This window comes from Diorhabda carinulata, chromosome 3 (genome assembly GCF_026250575.1).
Source record: "Diorhabda carinulata isolate Delta chromosome 3, icDioCari1.1, whole genome shotgun sequence".
NCBI lineage: Eukaryota > Metazoa > Arthropoda > Insecta > Coleoptera > Chrysomelidae > Diorhabda > Diorhabda carinulata.
The window spans coordinates 21406939-21427811 of NC_079462.1; the positions used below are offsets into that span (position 1 = coordinate 21406939).

At 31.4% G+C, this 20873-nt stretch overlaps 1 protein-coding gene across 7 annotated transcripts in view; it reads right to left on the reverse strand.

Moving 5' to 3' along the window:
- Nucleotides 1-20873, reverse strand: part of LOC130892099 (cytospin-A-like) — a 161390-nt gene that overhangs the window by 26485 nt on the left and 114032 nt on the right. For 3 of the 7 annotated variants that reach the window (XM_057797343.1, XM_057797339.1, XM_057797337.1), the window contains exons 5-10: nucleotides 8806-8981; nucleotides 7673-7869; nucleotides 4502-4675; nucleotides 3931-4067; nucleotides 266-455; nucleotides 29-182 (exon numbers count right to left, since the gene is read on the reverse strand). In XM_057797343.1, coding sequence (XP_057653326.1) covers nucleotides 29-182; nucleotides 266-455; nucleotides 3931-4067; nucleotides 4502-4675; nucleotides 7673-7869; nucleotides 8806-8981 — 1028 coding nt within the window. Of the gene's footprint in view, nucleotides 1-28; nucleotides 183-265; nucleotides 456-3930; nucleotides 4068-4501; nucleotides 4676-7672; nucleotides 7870-8805; nucleotides 9200-20873 lie in introns of all 7 variants that reach the window. The other 4 variants (XM_057797340.1, XM_057797338.1, XM_057797342.1 and 1 more) reach the window with 3 other exon arrangements.

The window sequence follows — 20873 nt, forward strand, 5'->3', positions numbered from 1 at the left end:
TTTTACTAAAACATATATTTTTTATTACCTTTAATTCCTATCCTAGATTCTTGAATTTCATTGTTAAGTTGTTCGATTTTTACCAGCAAACCTTCCCTTTCTTCTTGCGAAGATTTCAGAAGTTCTACTAACTTTTGTTCTCTTTCTACTGCAGATTCAAATTGTCCGGTATCATCTTTTTCCTAAAAAGATTAATAATATTCACTGATAAAAGTTCCTTATTATTGGGTTCATAGAATTTACAATAATACTAATTCAAAATTACCTGGTACAATAGTTGTTTGAGCGATTCAACTTCAGATCGTGAATCGTTAAGTCTTTCGGTTTGACGACAAAGACTATCAAACATGAGAGTCTTTTCTTCGTTAAGACGTTCGTTTTCTTGTTGTAATTCGGTAAGTTGTCGTTGAAGATCAGTTAGTTCTTGTAGTGTAGCTTGTAATTCTTCGTTAGTACTGTAAGATAAAAAAAACAATGGTTATTGAAGTATGGTTACAAATTGTATCAATGCCAAAGAAATTAATAAAACCCCTGATATGAAAGAGCGTTCGCATAATGGTGGTTTAAAAAAAGGTCTGATCACAAATTAAATAAGTATTTTATAGTTTTAATAGAAGCCATAGAATACCAGAATTGATAAAAAGTATTAATATTAGTAGTTTTGAGGGAAAAATATTTAAAACATGTAAGTCATTGAAAAAAATACCGGGCATAATAAAAATTAGATAATAAGGTAATATGACGGACTTTTAATGTCAAAACGTTCTATTACTACTATTTTTTCTTTTTTACACTATTAGTTTTATGTTAAAATATAGTTGAGAGAGTGTTAAAGCACAAAAATTCAGTGACAAATTCAGATGTTGTAGTTATACCTAAGTCTCGAGTAGAATTATTAGTAACCTTCACAGGAAATAAAGTCACAGAGACAGTCAGTTCAAATTCGGACTGGTTTTAAACATATTCCTTAATTGGAATGAGTTGGAATACGGGACATTGTTTTTCTTATATTTAACGTACATGTGATAACAGATAAAATACAACTAATTGAAGTTTAATTTCTAGATATTATCTTTTGGAAATAATCTATTCTTCTTCCAGGAACTCAATCACTTTATTCACTTCACATGCTGGATTTAAATGAAAGTTCGATTTTATATAAGTCATTGACGTCTCATGACGTAGTTTAAACAGACAGAATATGTTTCACTGTAAGCTTCGTATGGTAATGTTGGCAGTTTGGCGTAAAAGATCCTAACATTAGATAACTATGTGTGAGGCGAGTGTGGCCGATACATAATCTGCGAATGACATATAATTCGTCTGGATAAATCAAACTAGTTGATTCATTAACTGTTGGTTGAATGTCACGTAGAGCCAAATTAACATGATTACAATGACTTTGTTAGGTGTTACGATTTAGATTTTTCATGTATGCTTTTAGAAATGCTCCAGAAATTTTGGGGTTAGTCATGGAGGTGAGAGAAATGGCTTGTAATATTGCAAATAGTTCACGAGTGTGAACAATACATAAATAGGAGATTTTATAGGATCCGAAGTGTTTTTTTAGTGATGTTACAGAGCATCTAACTCCAGCTTCGGCATCCATGTAGAGGACCATGTTATACTTTTCTCTACTGAGCAGTTCAAAAAAGGCTGACCATAAAATATTATTACTGGTTTCTTCCTTATTGAGGTTACATAGGGAAATATCAGACTAATGTAAAGTTTTTAACCAGAGTGGTATATTCTAAAGTGGTAGAGGTCTTTTATGGGATAAGTTTATATGTTTTATTAATGTTTATACTATCAAAGGGAGAGGACGTACAATTAAATTAAATACTGTTGGAACGATACCATCAATGTATGCACTGGATTTGACGGATTGAATGAGATAGAAGCTGCGTAGGAGAGAACCAAAGTGGGGGTTCATTGGCCTCACAATAAAGACTTTCAGTAGGGTTCGACCTAAACATAATAGGGTAGCAGTATTGTATACAGAGTTGAGTTTTTAATTGGGCTTCATTTGCAGACATGTAAATGATGTTACCATAGTCGAACTTAGAGCGAATTAGTGCTCTGATTTTATTTTAGAGTAATGTGTGATTTGTACAAAAATTGATTCCTGTCTTCATGGTAACCAGTGAATGTTTTTATCTCTTACTAGTAAAATAGTGAACACTCATTATTGTATTAGTAACAAAATAATGAGAAAAGATAGCAACGTCTTATTATTATTATATATATATATTATTATTATATATTGTAACCAAGTAGGAGGAACTATCATTTAATTTTTATTTAATTTGATGTTTGTCAGTTTTGAAAAGTGTATTGTAAAAATGCCCCAAGAAGAAAAATTTCAATGTATTATATTTGAACTTGTTGAAGAAAAAATAGTATATGTCACTGGTAGCTAAAGACCCATTATATATTTCGCCCAGTTTGCACAGCTTCTACTCGTAGTAACATAATGTACTATTATTAAACAACAAACTTTCTCATTTGCAAACAGACTATTGTGGATTATGCAACTGCAGAACTACTAAATTTAAAGTGCTCAGTTTTATAGATTAACCAAAAAAATATTTTTTTTCTATTTGGAAAGTCGTTTTGATACTAAAAGTCCATTAGGTAATTTCATAGTTCATATACTATTCAAATTTTAAGGAAGCACACACAAAACACTATTAAATTATCAAAAACCAAAAACACTGTTCAGTTCCAAATAAAGAAATTACTAACCAGAGTTCAAAATGAAGTTTCCTAAAAAATGAAAACATATTAACAAGAATTCTTCTAAAACTGAATTAAAAAATGGAAAAATATCTTTTTGGTCGACATTAAGTGCATTTTAAAATCAATATATATAGCTACAGATATTATGAATCAGAGATGACATTTTTTTAAGAAAATTTTTGGATTTATTAGTTACTAACTAGCAAGCTAGTCAATTTGGATCTGTTGTGATGTAACTAACTGAACAATATTACCTTAAACTTCAATAAACTCATTTTTCATTGCTTTAAGCACTACGAATCCATTTAATCACAATGAAATGAACCATGTGAGGCATTACACCTTCAAAATCAACATCAGGTATGGTAATAGGAGAATATGGGTCAAGAACTAAATATTTGGACCATCTTAGCGCCTCCCAAACAAAAGTTCTAGCCTTTAGAAGGTCTGAACTAATCATTTTAGAGAGGAACTATGAGAAAACAGATATAGCAATCTGATCTGACAGTCAACTGGTCATTAAGAGCAATCAAATCCCATATAATCAAGTGAAAGTTGCTGATGGAATGGCTGAAATACTAAATTAATTCGGCAAAGAAAACATAGTTCGGATATTTTTGGTATCAGCATCCAGGGACATTCAAAATTTGGCGAGAAAGGGAGCTGACTAGACCAGATCCGCTCTATTGCATAGTTTGCTCAACTGAAGAAATAAGAAAACCTTAGTCGAGCACTCAATTGAGAATCTATATATATTCTTAGGCATTCGAGATTGTTTCTCAGAAACTATAGAATGAAATTTGCCAAAATTATATTCCCAAAAAATGAATTGAATCGAATTTATATCTATAGATAATTGATATTATTCTACTATGAAACATTCTACTTTTCACCAAATATGGGAGTATCTTTATCATACATTCAGTTTCAATTTCTTTTATATATGGTTCGGGGAATTATTTTTGGACCTTTTCTACAAATATGACTTTGATGGTCAATAACAATTAAATTATTTTGGGGATTGCTTGTTTAATTAAAAATGTCTGATATAATCCCCTATTGGAAATGTGGATGATTGTCTAAAATAAAAAAGACATTTTCATAAATTGCATTGCTCCTTCATATACATTTATTATAGAAACAATATAAAAAATTAAGTTTCGATGAAATATAGTTATAAATATAATTTACCTATAATGCGTCTCTTGCATCTGATTTATTTTATCCTGAAGGCACGCAACGGATACTTCACTAACATTACTCGAAGAATGTTTGTCCCAATCGGGGGTAGTACAGGTTGTATCGCCGCCATTTCCATCATCTATTATCTACAATTATAATAAAATGAATAATCTGCAACCATTTGAGATTTCGTGACACTTTATGTTCAGTTAAATTATACTGAAATGTCATAATACTGTTTCAATCATATATGTTATGATATGAAGATTGATATAATGATCAGAAAATAGTGTAGAACATAAAAATAGAAACTAAAACCTCACTAAAATTCTTAAAAATGAGAAAGTGGAAAATACATTTAACAGCAAGGCGTATGTCTAAATAGAATAGAAACCAAAGAAAAATACAAAATAGTCTGATAACCTGAAACAGCAGGAAAATTATTTCAAAAACCATAAATAAAGAAGGTAAGATATTGAATTTAATAGAAATATGCCTATCTCTTTCTCCAAAATAACAATAATTTCTATTATTTAATCTATTACACCTCTTGATAATTGTAATAATTAAAAGAACTTACGTTAGTTGCTATAGAAGCTGGTGCAGAACTATGATGTCTGTGGGATTCAAACAACAGTTGTTGTTTTTCGTTGTCAGATAAAGGAGAATGAGCGACGTCTCGCAGTCTGTTCCTCAGTGCCGTATTTTCTTCTGTTAAATGTTCCAATTGGATATTAGATTCTTCCTGAAAACACTTAAGAATATGAATTTTGATTAATTCTCTAAAAATCCGGAAACATATGAATTTATCAAAAAAAAAGTATGCCCAATGACCATTTTTTTCCACTACAAGCTTAAACATGTACATTAGGTTAGATCAATGGTCGCCAAACAGTCGATTGCGAGGTAATTTTGGGTAGCTCGCGGTGGCGCTCATTGGGTTGGCTGAGAGCGCTGCAGTCGATTAGTAATTTTGTTTCTCAGACTGTTATTGTCACGCGTGTAGCCAGAGTGAGGTTATGTCTGTGCCGTATGTGCTTAATTCACATGTACACGTTTAAGCTTTGAAGATTTTGACACAACAGAAGTAGCTGATGAAGGTTACTGGGCATAAAACTGAAAATGATATATTTTTAGCATTTAAAAAGCTCATTGAATCTGAAAAAATTCCTGTGAAGAAGAAGAAGAAGAAGAAGAAGAAGAAGGGTTTATTGCCTTGTGTTGTAAAGACAGTGACATACTAAAATGTTTGTCTAACTATTGCATCATACACCAGCAGTCAATGTGTGGAAAGTTCTTAAGTATGAACAATGTCATGAAAAACAGATTCAAAGACGACTGTTCAGACTACTAATTGAAGAGTTAGAATGCTATTATGGTAATCTGTTGCTTTATACAGAAGTTCGTTTGCTTAGTAGAGGCAGAGTTATGCCACGTTACAAAGAGTTGCTAGCTGCAATGGTGAAATTTTTGAAAGATCTTGGTGAGCATCTCTCTGAACTGGAAGATCTTACATGGCTACAAGATTTTTCCTTTTCTACTGATATAACTGAAAAGTTAAATGGTTTAAACTTGCAGCTTCAAGGTAAAGATAAGAATATCGGTGGAATGATTTCAGATGTAACCACATTTTCAAAAAAGCTCGAGCTATGGGAAAAGAATATAACAGAGTTTGAATACATGCACTTTCCTACTCTGAAGCAGATCGTTGACAAACAAAATCCTCCACAACACCCTAGCCATAAACAAGAATACGTGTAAATTCTTTCAGACTTAAGACAACAATTTGATCAACGATTCCAAGATTTTAAAAGCGCATTGATTGTGGCACAGTTTCTCAACTCTCCCTTTGTAGAGATCGATGCAGAAGATTATTCAGCTTGTGTTGTAAAACATTTTTTTTTGAGATAAGGCTGTCGTTGAAATAGAAGTTGTTGATTTTCAAAATGACCCCTATCTAAAATTCCTCTCTACCACTGAAAATGTCTGGCCTCTAGTCCCCAAAGAAAAGTAAATGTGATTCAAATTGCATTGAGATTGAAAGCTATGTTCAGTTCTACATACTTGTGAGAGGCATCTTTTTCAAGTATGAAATTCATAAAAAACAAATATAGAAAAAGACTGACTGATGAACATTTGTACAACTGCATCAGAATCGTTACTAATAAACTGGTTAAATTCCATTTTGTGTACTTTCTTTTGGCCTGATATTCCTAGGTAGCTCACTAAAAGGTTTATAAATGCTAGGATGGCTCACTCAAAAATTGGGTGACCACTGGATTAGACACTTGGGGTCAGAGAGGTATTGATCTCAAGCAATCAGTAAAACATGTAGGATGATTCAGCTGATTGGTTTACCAATTTATCAATTATCAAGAAAGTGACTTTCTATTGTATTTTTCTTGTTTTACGATTATTAATTCTAATATTTATTAGTTGAGCAGATCTATCTATATCTGCGTACTGATCTGAGCATTGCTTAAGTGAGTACAATGACAAAGTGCTGCCATTTCTCAACATACTGACTAAAATTTTGTACGAACAACTGAATCGACGATTTTCGTGTACGAATAAGTGTGTTGTGTTTTGCTTTAACGCATATATGTTCGGGAGAGTAAACTTTTTCATACTTGCTTGAAAGCTCGGGTCAGTACGTACCTTATTGTTAACATACAAATAAAATTGACGATGAGTTAATTCACCAGGGTATAGATATATGTTACATTCTATTTCAACCTCAAATTTTATTTATTTATGTTCTAATGAATTCTTGACTTCAAGAAGATCTTTACTTCTAGAGGTTTTCCCTCAAGCTTACAATTTAGATGCACTTTGGAACTGGATACAGAGCATCTGACTCGAGTTTTGATAACCAGGTTATAGTCTTCAGAAAAGATAATTAACTAAGATTACCTTATTTAAGTTGGTTATTGAAACGTGCATCTGACAAAGTAATTGTAAGTTTTGGTGTAGTGGTAGCACTTAAAATATGTTCAGTACGAATATCAACAGTTCTAGAAATTCTTCTTTCTCCCTACAAAATCTACACTAGACTGTTTCCGCTGAACTTAAACTCATCAATGCCAGTATAATAAAGCTGGTGAGGAAAGGCAACTTGTTTTTACAGAGATGCAGATTCTTGTGGATCTAGCTTTTTGGAGCTATACAGTGTGAGGACACTTCTTCTTAAAAGGGCTTCTTATTCAGTTTCCTCTACTTCCGAAACAATATCGTATCGGAGCATTTGTTTTAGACCTCAAAAAGGCTCCAGGCCTGCCAATTTGTCAAACTTACCGATATTCCATTTAAAATGTGGTATTAAAAATATAAACAACATTATAGCAAATGTAATGAACATTTTTTTCAAGATGCTAAAGCGTACTACATTTTCTTTTTATATTTTTCATGGCCTTCTTTCTTCAAAATTCCTTCTATTTTTTGAGGCCTGCAGTCGCTCTTCCTCCAAACATCCCCATACTATCACTAAGCCTCAGTGATAGTATGTATTTTACAGTCGAGAATACACATGGATCTAACATCCGTTCTTCCTTTGACTGCGCATAAAAACCTCAAACTTTTATTGATCTCCATAAAACTCTCTCCAATTCTGTTATTTAGCCCACTGCAACCTCTTAATTTTATTTTAACGTCTTAAAACAGGTTTCTTTAATGCCACCGTGTTTTTCAAGATAAACAATAGAACACAAAATTCTAATGAACTTGTTAATTGGAAAATAACATATATACAAACCTTCAATTTTTGTATCTCCTTCTGTAATAAATTCAATTGGCCTTTTTGTTCGCCTAACTGAAGGGCCAAGTTGCTTTTCTCTTGTGCCATTTCTTGCAGTTGTTTTCGTAAATGTGACAATTCCTGTTCTGGGAGGGAATCCACAGACGGGTAGGGATTCTCTCCAGAATCTAGTTTGTTATTATTACGGGTAATTCCTAAAATACAACCATATACAGAACAGCATACGAATATTTGACGGTCAGAAGTAGCGCGCACAAATTTTGATCGGTATATAGCATCAATGTTTTACTTCTGTACTGTTACCGTATTAAGCTGGTGATTAAGTTTTAAAGTAAATTACAATAAAAAATTTTAATCTGTCAAACTCGTGAAGTGATTCTTAATGTATTTGAACATATGGAGGGAGATAAAACTTGAGAGCGACTTAGAATTCATTTAATAAGTTATGTGAACGAGTTATTGCCCCGATCCGGAAGAAATATTGGAAGAATTGTTACTGGAAAAACGTGCACACTTCATTTTCCTGATATGAAAAACCTAATATTGACTTAAATAATGTAGAGTGACACCGGATAACTATTGCAAAGAGTGTATGTAACATTAAAAAACTTTATTTTGGGTTGGAAATGCTTAAAAATGAGGTAGAAAAGGAAAAAGATGAGAGTATTTATGTTATAAGCTGGGTTCCAGATAATGGAAAATAAATGAGCACAATGGGCCTCGGGCCACCGAATTACCAATGACCAATCTAGCTTACTTTAACCTAATCTACACACAAAGTATGTGCTAGTAATTGAACATGCTCTCGTTTATTATAATGTTCATAAAGATAAGGCACCGAAAGCGAATAACAGAAAACAAGTTATGGAAGACTGTTTGAGGACAAGAAATATTTACAACATTGGAAATAGATAAAATTTCCACATTACAGGACCTTAGCTTTTGCGATTACCGCCATTACCACCCAGGTATAAATCTGATCGAGTTAAAATTATCATCATTTAAACAAAAAAAAAACATGGTATTTGGCCAATAGATTGCTCTGCAGATTTTTTCATTAACTAGAATAATAAAAACAAAGTTGAAAAACTATGAATATGTATAAATAAATGTGTTTCGAATTCTCTTACCTTTTTTGTCATTTTTCTTAGATTCTCCTATCTTATCTAATCGGTCTCTAGAAGAACTTTTTCTCGGTCTGGCACCTTTTGCACTTTTCGGTTCCGCATCTAAATTGGTCACCGAAGACGTTCTAGATAAATTATTTTCTCCTAAATTTTGACCTTCTATCTTCGTATTTTGACCTCTACGAAATATCGCTTTAATACTTTTCATCTTTAAAAAAATTAGAAAGGCACTCTTTCGGTCGATTCTGCACTATTTCGTATATTCAAATTTATTTAAAGCACTTGAAAGGCACTTGTGTGAATGTGTCGTTTTTACTTTTGCTAAATCTTGGCACTTTTTTTCTCTTACTAAATTCTGTTTCTTTTAATCCGAATTATATTTCACTTTGGAACCATTCTTTAACAAAAAGTTTATATTAATAATCATACGAAAAATATTTTGGTATATTTATGTCATTATCTTTACCCAGTTATGGTGTTGGAAAGAATAAATTCAGTAATTCATCCAATTTGCCAAAGGCTAGGAATTGCAAAAATAAGAGAGTCGGTACCAACAAAAAAGCTTATCGATTATTTTTATTGAGTTAGGTAAAATAGTTTAGGAAAATTGGATACTATTGGAGAGGAAATTTTAACCTTACATGATGTTTCAAAATAAGATATTGAGCTGTTTGTTCATGTAGACTAAACATGCATCTTTCGAATGAGAAGAGACTAAGCATTCAAATATTCCTTACGTTACAAATTAGTAGTGAACTACTTCAACATGAATCATCAAGCAGCAGAAAGAAATAGACAAGCAGCTAAAATGTTGAGTTAATTGTATGTAAATATAGATTTGGGGTCTCGTATACACTGCGACCCAAAGGATCTACTGTGTCCCCCTTTTTTGCTGCGATACTGGAGAACCCAGTGTTTACAGTTGACCCATCAATCCCACTCCTTTTAAAAAGTCTAAAATGTGGGATGACTTTAATTGCCAGAGTTCTTCGTCTTCTATTTCAAGCGATCCCAGGTGTAGTGCTCTGGAGTTTCTTAGTCTTTCACACTTCGAGAGACTGTGGATAGAGGTTTCGTCCTCTGTGCAATAAAACCTGTACGCTACATTATCTGCTAGGTCTAGCGTCTTCAGGTGTTTGTTGAAATACTTACACTATGTCGTCCGGAACAACAAATATATGAATACAGAAAGTACATTCAGTGAAATTGTAAGTGTTATATCCCGAAGAAGTAATTTATCGACCTAAGCTCTTGATGGTACATATTATGGTTTTGAAATTGTTTCTTGCTCTGAAGCTTCGCCAACTGACTAAGGACACTAAAACAATCACTTCTCTAGGGATTGTCATCGCTATTCTATTTCAAGGAACCATTATCGTGATATCTAATCCTACTGAATATTCCTATAGGAACTTTTGATCCCACCTTTCAACTGAGTTCAGCTATCAATAATTTATTCGATTTCTAGAGATTGTTTTTTTTTAAAACGATGTGACACGAATTAGTAGCAACAGGGTATTTAACTATTTATTCCAAAAATTCATATTATTTTTTCAAATTCATCATCAATGCTTGGAGAAGATCCTTAGTTCGATATGGTCGATGAGCTTTGTTTTGCTAGAAAAGGCTCATAGACGTCCATATTTAAAGGTGATTGAAGTGGTTTATACAACATCATCATCATAACGCCCAGTTGAAATACTCCCTCGTATAAATAAAAGTCGAGATCAGCTACCATAACTAATAGTCCCCCAAATGATTATGGTAACAAGCCTATGTATATGATTTTCAATCATCAAACCCATTATCACTCTAACCCCTCTACGACTATTACGGCACATAATTAGAATCACAGTTTGTAAATTATAAATTATATGAATAAAAAATTATCTCAATTACGTTATTGAATGTACACATAATCTTATATTTTTTAGGTAATAAGAGATAATGACGTAAAATAACCAAAATATATCGCGATAGGTCCTCTCTGAATCCTGTTCTGCTATCTACTTTAAATCGATACATTTACAAAGGCTGGTCGGTTTGCTCCGCCCCTGATAAATTTATGAATAAAAATATTTTTCAACATCATATGTTAAACTAGATAATGTGTGGAATGGTGTTTTTAGTGAAAGAACGAAATGGATCGTAACAAACAACAAATATACATTTCAAAGAGTTAACCTCAACGCAAATTTATAAAGATTTAGTGGATACATCAGAAGAATGACATGGTAAAATGGGCTACACACTAAAATGATTTCAAAAACGTTTTAGTGAATATCTAGAAAAATGAGATTGGGGCATTTGCACTTGTACTATTTAACAATGTATTACTCAAACCATATCATTATCGAAACAGAAATATTCACTGTAAAACAGTAAAAAGCTCTTGATGAATCCAATTTATGGTTATATAACATGCATTAAATTCCCATTAATATTACATTATATTATGATAAATTTGAATAGGTTAGTTTCATTGTTAAAACCATATAATTAGCGTAGACTTGACATATTTAATTGTAAAATTTGACTATGGAAATATGTAGGTGGAAATATATTAACTAATAAGAGCTACCAGGTGGTCCTCAATTAAATTATAGAATGAACAATGAATAATAAAATCCAATTATTTACAATTAATGGTTATAAAATTGGCAAGTTCGTAGTGACGCAACCCATTCTAATGTTTATCATTTATTATTTATCATTTGTTGAATAATAGTGACGACAGTACACAAATTATACGAAAAATTTATTTCCAAACTAGTTAGATATATTTTTTTTGGTTCGATTGACAATTTGCATCCCAACACAAGAACGGACAATACAGTCCTCATTTCTTCCAATGATCCTTTTCCTGCGAGTAACTATTCCAGCAAGAGCTTTTTCCACTTTTCTGTTAATTTTCCTTTTTCCAGAAAAATATTGTGCTTTGTTAATTCAAATGGATCACTCTATGTACTTTGTGTTTTTAGAAATTCTTAAGAAATACTGATTTCTTTTCATGTAATATTCTCTGTGCCTAAATGCCATTCGGTTATAGCTACATTTACAGTATCTCCACCAAAGTTACAATATTTAGATGGCTACGATTGAATAAACTCGTTTAATTTGAATATTCTTTAATAATTTATGTGCAAATACAAATCTCGTAACAAGGTCTAGTGACAGTAAGTTTGAAAAAGTTTAACGAAACTGGTGCAGTAAAATATTTATCCAAATCATGACGCAGAAAACCTACAACAACTGAAGAAAAATCTTTAAACTTTATGTCATAATAGAAGTAGATTCATATTTGTGAAGTAGAAAAATTTTGAATTTTAGAAAACATACAGTAAAGGCGATTGCAGCAGATGTTCAAAATGTTGTCCATTTACTTCAATACAACAAGTCATGCGATTTTTAAAACTGCGATACATTTTGTTCTATAAACGATGTTTTTTAAGTGGCCCCACTATAGTCTAAAGGATTCATGTCGGGTAATCGCGGAGGCCATTCGATAAAACTACGCCTTCCAATCCATCTTCTGGGAAACACATTTATAGGTATTGCCTCACCACACACGCATAGTGAGGTGGAACACCATCTTGTTATAGCCAAATATTGTCGTTTGGGATATTGTTATTGTCTGAAAATTTCTAATAATGAAGTTTATAGTATAATACTATTTTTGTATAAATCTAAATACGCCGAACCATTTAAATTAACCTCAATAAAAAATAGACCAATTATTTTGTCGCCTATTATTCCACCCCATACATTCAGTTTTTCGGGTTATTGGGTGTGGGATCCACGCATCCAACGTTTTGTTTTGGATCGTTTTGATTGTCTGACAACTCTTGAAGCAACATTACATTATATGGATAAAATTTATTATCACGTAACATTTTCATTACGGATGTTTGCGAAATATCAAGTTCCCTAGTTCCCTGATTTGGATAAATCTTTTACTGAACCAGTTTCGTCAAACTTTTTTATTTACTGTAGATCTTGTTATGGGATTTCGGTTAAGATATAAATTATTAAAGATATTATTATCTACGCCTATCACCATATCCTAATATCATTACAATATCAATTTGTTCTTTTTCAGATAAACGGTCCATTGTGACTTTCAAAAAAATTCAACAATATGGCATTTAGGTATAGGGAACAATAGATGAAAAATAAGTATTTCGAAAAGTGAAAAATATACATGGTGATCCATTTGAAATAACAAAGTTCATTATTTTTCCGGAAAAAGGAAAGATCTGACTGTAATGTAAATACCACCATATACCAGACGTATCACAAGACCCTTGTACTCAAAAATTTATAACAATCGTACAAAACATATCCGAGATAATATAAAGATTCTATACATAAAACTCATTCTGTATAACCTCTCTTTTACAACGCTATGAATGGTAGAATATGTAATTGAAGTTGATTGTTCAATCCTTTAAATAATCGTATTTTCTGATTGATCTCTACGTTCTAGTCTTACGCATCCAAACATATATAAACTAATTTGTCTAAGACCTTTGGTCGCCAAAAAGCCATCATCCTCATTGATTTAAAAACATCAAACTTAAATAAGAACATCACATCAACTAATTATAATATGTATTAAATACAACGTTTTGAACTGCAACGTGTTATAAGCGTTTCTTTAAAACCCACCCTGGTATATCAGTGTTGCAATCGGAACTCTATATATGTATATCTGTATACAGTCCTCGGTTATTTGACAATGATTGGTCATATTTAGAAAACATAATATACACACATACAGAGTTAATCGAACTTGTGCAGTAGACAAACAAATTGCAGTAAATACTGAATATTTTATTAATTGTTCCTAAAATAAATAATAGCTACGATCTTCTAAATTTTTTTCGTATTCAACAATAATTGAATCTCTATTTATATATATATATATATATATATATATATATATATATATATATACGTACTCTTATTACATTATTGTTGTTATGTATGAATATCAACTTTTTATCTAAGTTACAAGCATCCGACATTTGGGCGCCCTTTTATACACATTCTTTAAACAAACTATGGTGAATTTGATGTTTAATCAAATGTTTATCTTGTATTAATGAACCAGATAATAAGTATGTGATCCTTTTTAATATTTAGAAGAAACACTTGACTTATTTTTATTAGATTACATCATTTGAAATAAATTTTAATAATCAAATTGTTTACTATTAGGAAATTAAAACTTTTCTAATTGGTCTTATAAAATAATTCGCATCAATTTCATGGAATATGAATATTTATCAATTTCTTTAATTTCTTAGACCTTTTGACATGTTTATATTCTCCATATAAGGTTTCTTCTAATTAAAAAATAAGTTTCTTTCATAATTTTTTAAAAACAGATGAACATTTGAAGTTTCTACTTTTTTTAGACTTTATCATATTTTGATAGATCCCATAATAATTAAGATTATGCGTGCGTTTTCCTTCTACTCTAAAAAGATCTTCCACTTCAATAATCCATTTTTATGTCGATCTGGGCCCTACTGCAACACGGAATATGTAATCCCTTATTTCCTCCAAATGTGTCATATCCAGTATCATCTTATTAACCTCACCATATCTTCGGTCAATTGTCTACGTTCCAAGTTTATTTTTATTCAACATTCTTTTTCTGATAATTTGAATAGACTTAACAGTTCTCATCATCTTTATTTGCATTAAACAGATTTCTTACTTTCTTTCGCCAGTTTTCAAATATTATAATACCAAGGTATCACAATTTCTCTACTTTTTAGTATTATCTTGTTTTTACCATAATCTGCCGATTCATATTCCTCCAAATCTTAATATTATTTGTTTTTACTTGGTTTATTTTGAATTCCTTTATTTCACCTTGTTATATAATAAAAGTACTTCTCTTTAATCACTTTTTTTGACCTTCCTGTGTTTCTTTTATTACTTTTCCTTATCACATACTGTAATGCTAAATTAAATTGTTGAATATGAATTATCTGTGAATGTAAATTATTTCTATTTCATATTCATAGTTTTCCACTATTTCATTTTGATGTACGTATGACATCTACTCGTATAGTTGATTTTCCTTGTATAAATCAGCGGTGATATTCTCCTATTGCATTTTTTGGTATCCATACTAATCTTACTGAATACACTGTTCACACCACCACTACACCAACACTCACAATTACACTGTCCGACGCGCATTTCGATAACCAAGTTATCGTCTTCAGAGACTGAAGGTAAACTGTTAACTCTGAAGACGATAACTTGGTTATCGAAACACGCGTCAGACAGTGTAATTGTGAGTGTTGGTGTATTGGGGGTGTTCAGTATGAATATCACTAACGGTTCCAGAAATTCCGACTTACTAATCTTGTTTGAATTAATGATCTAATCTTTTACAATGTAATTATTGCTCAGTAGTTTTTACAGATTTATTAGTTTTTATGTATTTTTATTATTTGGCATATTTCTCATTTTATTTATTTATTTTTTTTTTTCGGCAAAATTATGATAAGACACCCTACAACGATCATTATGAAACTCTATACATGACTATTGATATCACGGGAAATCGATTTATCATATTTATTTGATGCGGAAACATTTACTTTCGGAGATACTGGAAGTGACCATTATCTTAGGTAGACTTATAGATATCCAACCATGGATAACTTTATTCGATAGATCTCATCTCATCTCATGTAAATGCATTATCTTCACTAAAAATCAAAAGATAAAATGAAAATTTAGTCATTTTTGTAAGGTTAGGTTAGGTTGTGGTAGAGACTGAAATAAAGGTAAACCTAAATAATTTTCTTCAATCAAATATTAATATTGGACTTGATTCAATAACGTTTACATTTGAAAATCTTTTTGGATTTCATCTATTAATGAAATGAATGAGTCTATTTTTGATTCAGGATATGTATATTCTATGATTCTGTTCTCCCAATATTCTAAGGTACATGCCTATCGCAGAAGAATGGTCTCAGATGTCTCCATCTGACTTCAATTATTTAGGTATGAACCCCGCTATCAGAAACAACTCTTTCTTTGTGATTGACCCACTCATGAGTGTGGCCTTTATTACTGAGGCATCGATAGGCTAACCAGCCATCTGTATGAATTATGCTTCCTGGAGCGACGTGCTTTTTTTGATAAAAATGATGCATTTGCATACTTTTTTCATATAAACTTCTGTGCATGCGTCAATCAGAATGACATCACATACAGAAAGATCTTGATGAAATCTATCGAACAAAATTATCCATGGTTCGATATCTGTTAGCCTTCTTAAGACAATGGCCACTTCCGGTATCTCCGGAAGTAAATGTTACCGCATAAAATAGATATGATAAATCGATTTCTCGTATGATGAATAGTCCATGTATATAGTTTCATGATGATCGTCGTGAGGTGGTTTATCATACTCTTACCATCTTTTCCTTCAATGAATCCACTCTGTATTCTAATTAGTTTTATTTCTTCTTGGTATTTCTTGATCCCTGCTTTTATGATTTTTTCTAGTTCTTCTGTTGTTGGTTCTTATTTCTTTCACATTTCTCATCCCCTTTTCCTCCTCATGTACAATGGAAATGCGAAGTTACTTCTATTTCATATCTCCAATAATCGAAAATCGTTTCCATTTTAGTAACAATTTATGAATACATAATCTTTTATTACGACTTATTACTTTTTAGTTAACTGGAAGTTAAGAAGATTACAAATGAATTTTATCACAATAACTAGAACACAAAGTTTGTTTTAATAATTCCAAATATATTTACACATACCGCATATCAAAAATATGAACATGTTTTCACTTTGTGAATACATTAAATATACAATGTTATTAAAGTCGAAATAAAACTGTCAACTGCAGCTTAAAAAAATTTATATATAGAAGAAATACGACCCGAGTACGAAGTCGGATAAACATTTCACTTCCAAGCAAATTTTCTAAGAACATCAATAATCACTTTCTAGCAATAAACAAAAAGAATAATAAGTGTTGTAGGTAATTAAATTATTCATACGTTCAATTGCATTTTAAGTATTTCTAAAGTTTATTCTTTGGGATCAATAACACACGCAATTAGTGTAAAAATTCAAACAAAAAAGGGAAAATATGCGCGAGAATTTCTTAGAATTGAATATTCCATCTGTATTAGTTTCCAGTTGGATTACACTTGAACATCTGATAACTACATTCTAGGAGTGAAAATTTTGAAAAAAAAAACATTTTAAAGTAAAAAATAAATGGGAACAGAAATTTAAAGGAAAGTTAGTCATACAGAAAGTACTATTTTTAAATAATTAGCTGAGTAGTCTTCCATTGAGTAAAGTTGAAATCCTTTGTTATGGATACTAATATACATGAGATAAATTTAAGATTATTAAGCAATATAATGTGTGAAAATATAGTTAACCAGTAAATGAACATATTGATATAGTCCTTCCAATATCAATTGCAGTAGTTTCAGGAGCAATCAATATTTCATAAATATGCTCGGCACTTATACCAAATTAAGAAATGAAATATAATGTTTACTCCTCGTATAAAATTAGTTGAACATCTAACAAACCGTCAGTCTGTGTGGACTCATCATCTCCACTGTTTAGTAATGACAACATCGAATCGTAAACATAAATGCATTTCTATTCGCCGAAGCTGTCGAAAGGCGTATGTACACAATTTCTTCGGAATATTCCTGCCAGACAGTCTGCGATAAGCAAGTGTGGCTTGGTGAGATTTATTAATTTATAAATTTCTTTAATGAATGGAAATGTGGCATTCTTTAGACTATGAGCGAAAGAAGACATGAAATTGCACAGTGAAGTCAGAATAAAGATAGTTTAGAAACATGCGTCAAGTTTTGTCATCATGTGGTTTTAAACACAAAAAAACTGAATAAACGGATGGCAATAACCGTATCGTCACGGATCATTCGATGGCGACAAGTTCTAATACACATAATTTACCTAGATGAAACATGGTTTGACAGTCATGATGTAGTAAATTTCGGTTGGGTTGACAATAGTAAAAATTGTTGTTTTAATGGACCATGTTCTAAAGGGAAAGGCATTATAATAGTTACACGCTGGAAGGAAAGACGGTTTCGTGTAATGCTTTATAATATGACTTTTTTAATGAACAGCTTTTATCTAACATTCTTCCACAGTCAGTAATCCTTATGGACAACGCATCCTACCACTCGCGGCAACTCCTTAAGATACCAAATATTAGTAGCAACAAAGCTCAAATTTTAACATTTATGTCTAAAAAAAATATTTCTATTCCTGCCAGCGATCGTAAAAATGGCCCAACGAACAAAGAATTGCTTACTCTTATTAAAGGTCTAAGCTTAGAGAAAACTTATTATATTGATAAGCTGTGCAAAGAATAGGGTCATACACTTCTCACACTACCTCCTTACTATTGCATATTTAACCCTAAAGACTTAATATGGGCAAACGTAACATCAGAATTACGAGAATGTAATCAGTTTCCAGAACTGAGTAAAGAGGTTGTAGAACTCATAAATAAAGTTCTAGCAGCAGACTGCCAAGAGTTGTGGAAAAACTGTGTTGAACATGTTATCAAAGAGGAAGATAAGTATGCGGTATGTATCACCCTCTTTACAACCCTTCATAATTTAATAAAATGATGACTCTAGTTCAGACGATTCTGACTACCATTATTATTTATAAAGATACTTTGGAATTGAAATGTTATTTTTTTGTTTCATTTGTATGAATTTATTTTTGCTTTGTAATTATAATTTAATATTCAATTGTAGCAAGTTAACGAGGTATAATAATGATTTTTTTCTAAGCTCCAAGTAGGACTACAATTAAGTGAATCAGTCTAAATAACGGCGTATAATGCCGTCCAATTAATAATGATTCGATATACATGTACATACATATGTAGAAGATATACATATTTTTTAAAGTATTTATAAAAATAATAAATTTATAAAATGAGGCATCTACGCCAATGGTAGATTAAACAAAATTGTCGCCAAAGGTTTTTATAATCTGCAATTGATATTGGAAGAGCTATACCATAACAAGTAGACGTAACATTCCTGTACTTTATGGTACAGGTAACAATGTTTATTTACTATTAAACTATTTTTTCACATATTACAACCATATTCAATTTTAATGCATTTCAAACAGTGTGGTGTTTAAAAAAAATTCCTTAATTTTCTTTTTTATAAAAGTTTTCATTAGGAAAAATCTATTTATTTATTAATGTTTCTAATGTGAATCAATCTATAAACTACAGGATTGTAAGCTGCGTTTTTAAACCATTGAGCTATCGAAGCTATTTTACATTTGAAACCGCATTTTATAAACGGTTACTTATACAAATAATTAAGTAATAAGTAATAAATACAAATAACTCAAGAAAAAATCGTTAAAAAATTTGTAAAATCAAGTTAATTCAATTAAAAAAAAAAACTATTATAGAATGAAAATATGCAAAATAAAACATTCTATTGAATATAAAAATTAAGTTAAATAAGCTGTTTTTCCAAAAACAACGATGCTGATTATATGTGACAAAACGTGATATTAAGACATCCTTGTGTATTATAGTTCCATTCGTATACATTCAATAATGCATGAACATTAAGCTGTCAAAACGATTTGTTCGCGTTGGATATCGTATAATTCGACAATCGCTCGAAGAAAAGCTCGTGTCGATTGGTGCAAAGAAATGCTGAGAAAATTCAATTGTGGTGCTTCAAAAGTCGTCTATAAAATCGTGACAGGCGACGAATCATGTATCTATGTATATGATCCCGTAATTAAACAAAAATCGACTGTTCGAGTCTTTTTTTCAAGACAAGCCAAATCCAACAAAAGTTGTTCGCTCATGAAGCACTCCAAAGCAAATGGTCGCCTGTTTTTTCGTAATCACTGGACATGTCGCCAGCATCTTAGAGTGGTAAATTCTGAATGGTACATCAGCATTTGTTTGCCAGAAGAAAACCAATCGCAGAAGACGAATTTATCTCTATCACGACAATGAGTTCAAACAAAAACGTTTTTGAACAGTCAAAAAATCGATTGAATGGTCATCTGCCTTACAGTCCTAGTTCGGCATCCAATGATTTCTTCTTATTCCCGTATATCAAAAATAAATTCTGATGTCAACACTTGAAAAGCGGTTGATGCATTCAAATCACATGTTTTGGGGGTATAGGCAGATATAAAATTACAAAGTATCTGCGTACACAATCGAAAATAACAAAAAGTATCTGCAAGCTCGCAGTAGAAAGAAAAATGTCTAATTAAAAAATAAAATAATGATTTGATATCTGTTTCACGTATCTGGAATAATAATATGTAATAACAAAATCGTTTCACACAGTTTTAAATCCATTTAAACAATATAATTGCATCCGTTTATACACTGATTTTGATATTCAATTTTTAATGTTGTGGCCACGTCGCAAAAAATGCCAGTCAATACTTTTGCCAAACATTTTGACATGAACTCCAAAACAACACTGACCCATTTGGCAGTGGTCCATTGACCGAAATCATCATATGATGACGAGCAGTTTCATCACTTCATCTTTTATTCATCATCTTTTATGCGATTACTGTGATGTTAGAGATTCGCAAACTGATTCAACGGACAGGAGTATTGAAGCAACACATATACACTGAATAATTAGTTCAATATTTTGATGTGATCCTTTACTTGATAAAAGTATTTTAATAATGTCAATACTAGTAAAGAGTTTGAATTCAATTTCAAGCATATGCGTAGTTATTTCTTCTAATTTATGAAGAAATGTCCTATATTGGAACTGCAGCAGATGAATATCAATATTTTTCAACTCAAACACAAGATTTTTATGCGATGTTGATATCTGCGCTTGCCGATATTTTGTTTCTCAGCCCTTTTAAATGACTGAAATTTTTCTGCAACAAAGCAACTGTAGGTATTGAAATGGAAAAAATGCTTCGACAACTGCAACTCAACTCAAACGAATGCAAAACTTTATTGATCTTAATGGACAATATTTTGAAAA